This window comes from Mirounga leonina, unplaced genomic scaffold (assembly GCF_011800145.1).
Source record: "Mirounga leonina isolate KUSES-001 unplaced genomic scaffold, KU_Mleo_1.0 Mir_93, whole genome shotgun sequence".
Taxonomy (NCBI): domain Eukaryota; kingdom Metazoa; phylum Chordata; class Mammalia; order Carnivora; family Phocidae; genus Mirounga; species Mirounga leonina.
In genome coordinates, this window is record NW_023270854.1 from 24802494 (window position 1) to 24811760 (window position 9267).

At 55.1% G+C, this 9267-nt stretch overlaps 1 protein-coding gene across 2 annotated transcripts in view; it reads left to right on the forward strand.

Moving 5' to 3' along the window:
• The window catches only part of SMAD7 (SMAD family member 7), a 31360-nt gene extending 22788 nt beyond the window's left edge, over window positions 1–8572 (forward strand). For both annotated transcript variants that reach the window (XM_034995740.1, XM_034995742.1), the window contains exon 4: window positions 6537–8572. In XM_034995740.1, the coding sequence (XP_034851631.1) occupies window positions 6537–7075 (539 nt within the window). In that variant the 3' untranslated portion in view covers window positions 7076–8572. The remainder of the gene's footprint in view (window positions 1–6536) is intronic.
• Window positions 8573–9267: the final 695 nt, after the last annotated feature.

Sequence of the window (9267 nt, forward strand, 5' to 3'; positions counted from 1 at the left end):
AGTGGTGATTCGGCAGACCCTCCCCTGGGGATCCACCTTTTCCTGAGGGTGAGGAACGACGGAGAGAGCGCAGTTCGGAACTCCCAAGTTTAAAAAGAAAACCAGTTTACAGATGGACACAGCAAAATCTGACTCCAATCTCCTTTGCCTTTTGATTTTGTTTTGTCTTAATTGTTGCAGATTAAATGCAAAAATGTGCCAGGCTCTCCAAAGTGATTTTCTTATTTTCTGGAAGGTAGTAAAAATAATGGAACCAGCGTTAATACTGATCGGGCACTTCTGTGAATCACAGAGTGTAGCCAGAGACTGGAGAGCCTGAAGGGGGCCCGTTGTGCCCTAGCCTCCTACATATTAGTTAGGGATGGGTCAGACTGAGCCTCTGGGAAGGCAGGCCACTTGGCCAAGATCATAGAGCGGCTTTGCTGGCAAAGAAACCTGGTTCATTCCCCACTTGGTGCGGGGGAGCTGGACCCCACGCTCAGCCCTAAAGAAGGCGTCAGATTTCCAAAGCGTGTTCCGAAGGACACTTAATTTTTTTCCTCTAGTATTTGGAAAGGGCCAGGAGCCTCAGAGGTCGGAGGTGGCTACCCACTGCGGCTCCCCCGGCCAATATTACGGCCTTGAGTTCCAGAACTCTGGCAAGTGATCTGTGCCTCTTTTCCCCCTTCTTCAGCATAAAGACAGTAATGGGATGCAACCTCATAGGGTTGTCATGATCCTGTCCACCTGGGCCTGTACGTAGTAAATGCTTATTAGGTGCGGGCATGGCCCAGACTGTTCACTTCCCTGGCGGGGAGAGGGGGTGGGTAGCGTTTTCTAAGCAGTTGGAGAACCCAAGACAAGATGTCTGAGAGATGAGACCAGCATGTGTAGGCACAAGCCAGGTCCTGGCCCCTGGCCACTTTGTATCATATTGTCACAACAGCCCTATGAGGCTGGCCCTGGGAGCTCCGTTTTAGGGAAGAACTTAAGTCACTGCCAAGGTACCATGGGAGGTCGGTCTGAACGGGGTGTCTGACCCCACAGCTGGGGGTGGGGGGTATTAACACAACCCCAGAGTTCCCTGGGGGGGCGGGTTTTGGGGAGCTCAGCTGGTTGGGCCACAGGGACCAGGGCGCGAGTACCCCGGCCTCTGAAGCAGACCCTATGCTACCCCCTGCCCCGCCCCTCGCCCCTCAGTGGAGAGATCTTGTTGCAGAGCTCTGAAAACAGCCCAGCTTTCTCAGCCCTGCCTTCTACCAGCTAGAATCCGTTTCCTGATCTCTTTAGTGGAGGAGCTTGGGGTAGTGGTGATGGGTTGAGTCTGAGCGTTTTCAGGGCTAACCAGAAGTGTTTCAAGTGTGTTTCATCCCCTGTGGGTAACTTGTTCCAAACCCCAGGGTTGTCCGTAGGAATCCGAGGGAGCCCTGGCGGAATCTTCGGTGTTCTGGATGAGGTCCGTAACCAAGGCAGATGAGAACTGGCTCCAGAACCTGAATTGAGCCCAGACACCTCAGCAAGTGTTTACGTGTCTCTGAGTTCATTTGCGTCTTGGACAAGAGACCCGGCAGGGTTCCTGGTTCATTGCGAGTGTTTGGGTTGAGAGGAGATGGGACGGATCGGCACTTGGGTCCCCTGTTATCTCGGTCCTTGTCCCGAAGTGGGCTGGTTGCTCTCCGAACAGCCAGTTTCCCGACCAGGGTGGGGAACAGGGCTGACTGGGTGCTGTTAACCTTTGAGATGTCTGAGGTGGGGGGAGGACAGGATGAGGCAACCCTTGGTGGCGCCTGAGTACCGAGGAGGGAGGACCCTGGACCTGTGGCAGGCGAGGCGTGGCCGTGTTTGCGTTCCAGGGTTGCCAGGTTTAACTTCTGTGTCTCCCTATGTGCCCTTTGCTTGCCCTCACCCAGCTGCGTGAAGGCAGCCGTGTCTGCCCAGTCTCCCTCTGCTGGGCTGCCGGGGAGGGGGCGTGCAGGCCTTGTCCCACTGTGGGATTTTTAGCAGAGACATCTTCCTTTTTATTTTTTTAAGATTTTATGTATTTGAGAGAGAGCGCGCAAGAGCAGGGGGAGAGGGGGAGGGAGAAGCGGACTCCCCGCTGAGCCCGATGCAGGACTCGATCCCAGGACCCCAGGATCATGACTTGAGCCGAAGGCAGACGCTTCACAGACTGAGCCACCCAGGTGCCCCGAGACATCTCCCTTTATAATCCAAGTGCCTCGCAGAGATGAGAGTGGGTGAGACCCCTCCTTGCCCACCTTTTACTCCCGCCCCCTGTGCCCCAGCAGTTGGGCACGTGTAGCGCAGTGGGCCCCACAGATGGGGCTGTCTATACTGGCCTGGTTCCCCACTGTGTTCCTGTCCCGAAAGGCCAGAATCTCGGGGACCCCTTTCCCCAGCAGCACTCCTGTGCGTGCCCTGTTCTCAGGGCCCCACTGGGTGTTTTTGGAATGGTCCTGCCTCTTTGGCCCTCACGGTCGACTTCGTAAGCGAGAGACCAGAAATGGTACCATTGAGTCACTGAGCTTGCTCTGTCCTCCCTCCCTCCATGTCGCTTCATGTCCCCACACCTTCAAATAACAATGGAAAATCCTGGGGTCTGGTCACCTGCTGCCATTGAGAACCCCAGGCGTGAGAGTCATTCATGAGCCTCTGCTCTTCTAGAAGGGTCAGGGCTGTTCATTCATGACCAGGGTAATTAAATAACTCTTTGTAAGAGGCAGGGAGCTCCTTGTTAAGTGGTCTTCCCTAATGCAAGTGCAAACACAAGTAAAATCCTTTCCCTTCTCAACAGCCACCCCCCTTCCTTTTAAAGGGTAGATTTTTATGCTTTAAGGGAAATGAAGAAGGGGAGGGGGAAAACAACCTTAAAGGAATTTTAGGCGGATTCAGCATTTTTCTGGGGTTGCTCCAGAAATTCCCTAAACTGTAATAAAAAGAAAAAATTGTGAGCAGGCATCTGATTAGTTGGCTTTTTACAACACAGCTTTTCTTTTGGATGCTTTAAAATGCACAAATACGGGTTTAAAACAAGCCCCTGTATAGTTTTCAGAGGAGGGAGAGAAGTTGCTGAAAATACCGGAAAAGGTTGTAAAGCTGAGGGAAGTTAACAAGGGCCTGTGAGTCTTGCCTTTGGCTTCTCCTCATGGAAGCCCAAGTCAGGCTTCTGAGGCTCTTCCTTAGTCCTGGGAATGAGGGAGCCTTTTCTGTGTGAGAGCCTCCCCGCTGTTCCCCCTGAGGCCAGGGAAGCCCCTCTAGGAGCTAAACGTCCCCACAGACCTTTGTGGGGAGACGCTTGTGGGCTGTGGCCCAGTTCAGGGAACTGTGCTTCTCTGAAGAAAGATGATGCTGAGTGTTTCCCAGAAATAGCCCAAATGGTGGGGAATTTGGGGCAAAGCTCTGAGTTGGCAACGTGGGATGTTGTCCCGGGCCCCCAGAAATGGTAATGTGGTGAAGAGGCCTTCACTGGTGGGATGGTTCTGCTGGAAGGCATGTTCCTGTGTGCAGAGCTGGCCCGGGAGCAGTGAGGAGAGGGGGTATCCAGGTGCTGGGAGGCTGGGGGTGACCGTGGGGCAGGCTTGGAGGGGCAGGACTGGGGAGGAGCCGGCGAGGGTCCTGCTGTGGCGGCTTAGGGCACCTAGTGGACTTCCAGGGGTCTTGTTCACGCACAGGGACACGCATACGCCGCTGATCTGGGCAGGGCCATTAATCTCCACAGAAAAAGGCTTTTTCCAGGGATGTCTGGCAGCAAATTGCTGGGTGGACTGGCGGGCTCCACAGATGAAAGAGAAATCCGCCAGAACTCTTCCCCCTCGCCCCCCCCCACCCCGCCCCCAGGGCTCCCGGCCAGTCCAGCCGACCTCAGGCCCCAGTCCCCGCCCGGCTTCCCCTGCCCCCAGAGGCTGCTGGGCAGACAGGGCCCCCACCCCTTTCTGGTGGGCCTGGTACAGGAGACTTGATCCCGGGCCCCCACCCTGGCCCTCCTCCCCATCCTCCTCCTCTTCCCGGCTAGCGGGTGCCAGGTTTCAGGGGGGCCGAGCTCCGTGAAACAAAGTATCGTGAGGCCCCACCGAGGGTCTCCTGAGCCTTCCTCCCAGCAACTCCCCCAGTCTTCTCTCCAGACCAGGTTTGTTGTCCCGAGTGGGGATAATGAGCGAGAACTTCTTACGTTTCAAAACACCCTCCTCCCCAAAACAGCAGGGCGGTCGTGCCTTCCAGAAGAGGGCTTCCTCCTTCCCAGCAAACTTGCACGCCAGAGGATTCTTATTTACATGGATGTTATGGGTCTTCGGTGTAGCCTTCAGAGCCAAACTCCCTGGACGAGAAAGTTCAAAGATTGCCAGCACTCACAAGTTTATTAGCAGTTGATGGATACTTTGCAGAAACAAGTTAATGCCTGATGAGTCACCTCTGCTTGGAGCCCTTGTCCCTCTCTTGTTTTTCCATATGTTCCAGAGTGTACGCACGCAAACACACACATGCTCACATAACACACTCACACGTGTGCTCACACTCACGGACATGCAGCCTCTCTCACACTTGTGCTTTATAGAACCATGGGTCGGGGGTGGCAGGCCAGTTTTCTGGGGTTGATTTTCGGGGGGCGATTGAGAGCGAGCAGGGAGCCCTCGGCTTCCCCATTTCGTGTAGCTGGGGAGGCGTTTGAGAAGGCAGTTGTGTGTGTGGGGGGGGGTCTGTAGGAGACGGTGGCTGCCTCCGTGGCTCACAGTGCACATTTGTGCAGAGTTAGAACACCTCCATGCGAGACAACTGTTGCTTAAAAAAAAAAAAAGTTAACGAAGCTGACTGGTGCCCAGGTCCCGACATGCCGGTAAAGGTTGGAAGCAGCTGTGTGCGGAGCTGCCCTGGGTGTACCCAGCCTGCTGGGGCGGCAGGACGCGGGTCCCCGAGCCCCCGAGCCCCCGAGCCCCCGAGCTCTCCTCCACCCCCGGCTGCCAGGCTGTATCCGCGTCGACCCTCAGTCGTTCCCAAACCAAAAAGGCCAGACAGACCAGCACAGAAAACCCATCTCACAGCCAGCCCCCACCTTCAGGCCCTGAACCCCCAGTGAGTGAGAAGCGAGGGCTGCAGGGGAAGGCAGGAGGCCTCTGCCGCCTGCCTTTCCCCATTTTTGTTAACAAATACAAGACTTCCGGTCTCCGCCCTGCCGCCACAAACCACAGCGTTCCTGCGTTCCTGCAGCCTGGCCCGGCCGGGGAGATTTATGGTTCCCAGTCTGAGGCCTGCCCTGCTGGCTCCAGCTTAAGAAGGAGTTGGAATGCCAGCCGCTGGGGCTCCCTTTCCCTCCATATGATCCCCCCCAGCCCCCCTTTAAAGAGCTCTGAGCGCCTGTTAGGAAAGTCACCTTCCCAGAATCCCCCCAGCCTCCTGGCTACCTGGGAAGAACCAAGTCTAGGGGAGCTGGGGGTGAGGGTAGGGGTAGGGGGGACCTGGAGGGGACAAGGCAAAGTGTCTACATGCTTCTGGGGAGGGAGGGGAGAGAGGGGGATACAACAGGCAGAAAAGGGCACTCAGGGAAGGTGAACCCATTGCAGACACAATCTTCTGTCTGGGCTGGGGGAAGCTCCGTTAAGGTAGCCTGGGTTGACACCAATCTGCGTGCTGGCATTTGGCATTTGGACTGAATTCGCCCTTTGTGTACAGATCTGCTGCTGACACACACTGAGCTGAGTTCTGTTAGGAAGGTAGATGTTTTTACCCCAAACCACCTGCACCTCCCATTTTTATCCAATAGCGCTCCTTTATAACCGAGGCGCTGCTCGGAGAGGTCGGTGACAGAGACACCGCCTCGTAGGGGACCCTGGAGTCTGGAGGCTTGGGTTCTGGGTCTGGCTGTGTCATCTGTGGGGCCCGAGCAGCAAGCTTTTTTAAAGATTTTATTTATTTATTTGCGAGAGAGAGAATGAGAGACAGAGAGCATGAGAGGGGGGAGGGTCAGAGGGAGAAGCAGACTCCCTGCCGAGCAGGAAGCCCGATGCGGGACTCGATCCCGGGACTCCAGGATCATGACCTGAGCCGAAGGCAGTCGCCTAACCAACTGAGCCACCCAGGCGCCCCCGAACAGCAGGCTTTCTGGGGCCTGGTTTTCTTCCTGAGGAGGACCAGGGGCTCTTAGAGCAGCGAGCTTTTCAGGTTCCATTGAATTTAAAGGGCCATCTGGGAGGCCTTTTTGCCCCCAAAACCGGGACCAGTGAAGTTGCTAAGGGTTCCCTGGCTTCTGAGCTCTGCAGGGATGGGGCTTCCTTTGGCCCCACAGGCAAACATGCTGGCGTCCTGGGTCCCTGACCAGTTGGGGGCAGTGGAGGGAGGAGGCACCCCATGAGCCCCGTGTCTGAAGGCGGGCTCTTGCATCACGGGGCTCCAGCACTGGGACTGCCGAGCCGGCCGCTTATCCAGCACCACCATCACCTCCTCTGTCTAATGAGAGCCGAGGTGGTCTTGGGTCTGCGTGGGTATAGGGGTGCCTTGATTGGTGGAGGAGGAGGAGAACGCCAGCGCCCATCACCCCCAACCGTGTCTGCCATCTTGTTTTGTAGATTCCCAACTTCTTCTAGAGCCTGGGGATCGGTCACACTGGTGCGTGGTGGCATACTGGGAGGAGAAGACGAGAGTGGGGAGGCTCTACTGTGTCCAGGAGCCCTCCCTGGATATCTTCTATGATCTACCTCAGGGGAACGGCTTTTGCCTCGGACAGCTCAATTCGGACAACAAGAGTCAGCTGGTGCAGAAGGTGCGGAGCAAAATCGGCTGCGGCATCCAGCTCACGCGGGAGGTGGACGGCGTGTGGGTATACAACCGCAGCACGTACCCCATCTTCATCAAGTCGGCCACACTGGACAACCCGGACTCCAGGACGCTGCTGGTGCACAAAGTGTTCCCCGGCTTCTCCATCAAGGCGTTTGACTACGAGAAAGCGTACAGCCTGCGGCGGCCCAACGACCACGAGTTCATGCAGCAGCCGTGGACGGGCTTCACCGTGCAGATCAGCTTCGTGAAGGGCTGGGGTCAGTGCTACACCCGCCAGTTCATCAGCAGCTGCCCGTGCTGGCTGGAGGTCATCTTCAACAGCCGGTAGCCCCGCGGGGGGACGATGGGGCGGGAGCCGAGGTGGCCCAGCCCAAACTACTTTGCTGCTACTACGTTTCCTCCCGAGTGCTTGCTTTTCATGCAGACTCCTTGGTCGTCGTGCGTTGTTGTTGTTTTTCTCCCCGCCCCCCTTCTTGTTGTTCTTGTTTATGTTCTGTTTTGTTCTTTGAGAAATAGCTTATGAAAAGAATTGTCGGGGGTTTTTTTTTGGGGGGGTGGTGGTGGCGGGGTATGGCTGGCAGAAGACCCCAGTAGGAAAAGCGGAAGCAAGAATCCGTACCACCAAACATACAAGGGTGGGGAGCAGGCCCTCACCTTGGGGTCCCCGATTCCCTTGTGAGGGCGAGTGCGCGTGTGTTTCTTACGGGGCTGTCTCTGCGGGGAGGTCTGTGCTCCAGGCGCTGTCTCTCCTGCCCTTTGGACATGCTCAGCGGGCAGAGGCAGTACCTGGGCAAGCTGGCAAGCCGGTAGCTGGGGTTCCAACAGCTGCCAGAAGCCAGGCTCTGTCCCGCTCCCCCCACCCCGCTTCTCCCCTCCCCTTCTAGGACAGGGGCCTGTCTGCAGGCTTCTTAGAAGCAGCGCTGCAAAGAGGCTGAACCAGAACCAGCTGTTCCATGCTTGTCTTCCTCCCCGTCCAGCCACCCTGCTGTCCTTGTCGCGTCTTTCTTTTTTGGCCATCTGCTCCTGGATATCTCTGAGATGGGCTTCCCGAGGGCTGCCCGGCCTCCCCGGGGCAGTATTGCCCACCCAGGGCCCCTCCCAAGCCCCTCAGCCTCTCCCCTCCCCTGGTCACATCAGGTTCCCCTCCCCTCCCCCCCCCCACCCCTGCCCCGGACTCAGAAAACCAGCTCAGCACTTTCCTCCCCTCTGCCGCCTATGTGTTGAGCTCTGCTGTTAGACCAGCGAGGGGAGCAGCCCTGGGAGGGAGACTCCTCGGCAGCCCCCCTTCCCACCAAGAAGGATTCGGTCCATCATAACCCAAGGTACCGCCCTGGGCTGACACCTAACTCTTTCATTTCTTCTACAACTCATACACTCGTATGATACGTTGACACTGCTCTTAGCTCAATGAGCATGTTTAGACTTTAACATAAGCTATTTTTCTAACTACAAAGGTTTAAATGAACAAGAGAAGCATTCTCATTGGAAATTTAGCATTGTAGTGCTTTGAGAGAGAAAGGACTCCTGGAAAAAAAAAAAAAACCCTGAGATTTATTAAAGAAAAAATGTATTTTATGTTATATATAAATATATTATTACTTGTAAATATAAAGACGTTTTATAAGCATCATTATTTATGTATTGTGCAATGTGTATAAACAAGAAAAATAAAGAAAAGATGCACTTTGCTTTAATATAAATGCAAATAACAAATGCCAAATTAAAAAAGATAAACACGAGATTGGTGTTTTTTTCTATGGGTGTTATCACCTGGCTGAATGTTTTTCTAAAGGAGTTTATGTTCCATTAAACAATTTTTAAAATGTATACTTGATTCCATGTCCTCCAGCTCCTTTTTTCTTGTGGTGGGAGGGGAGTAGGGGGGAGCGTTTCATCTCAGCTGTTTGGGAAGGAGGATGGGATGCGGAGGTATGGTCCCAGGAACCTGGGCCCCTCCAGTTTCTGCTTGTTACTCTGTACTTGACATCACATCCTGAGCCCCACTGCACCTTTCCCAGAGGAAGGTCACCGTCACACTGGATTTCAAGACCCCTACCCTGGGGGCTGAAGCCATGGAGGGAAGGTTGATGGGAGTTGAGTGTTAATGGTGGGCAGAGGGATCATGCCACCTTGTAGGTCCCTCCCAAGCTCTGTACTGGGCACTCCGGGAGGTGGAGTTGACTGCTGGCAACCCAGTCCAGGTCTTATTCTGCGATCTCTCCCCTATTCGTCCTGCGACCATCCCAGTGGCACTTGCTGCTGAATCACCTGGTCCTGCCCCTGGGATTTCTGCTGTTGGATCTAAACCAGGTTTAGGATTCAAAGACTCTGGCACAAGCAGTGGGTCCAAACTGGACTCCAAACAAGGTTGTGTAGGTGTCTATGTTTTGAACCTAAGATCCAGGGAGGGGGTCTCTTTGAAGTGGGGGTTATGGTTTTGGGATATCACAGGAGCGCCTGGGTGACTCGGTTAAGCATCTGCCTTCGGCTCAGGTCATGATCTCAGGGTCCTGGGATCGA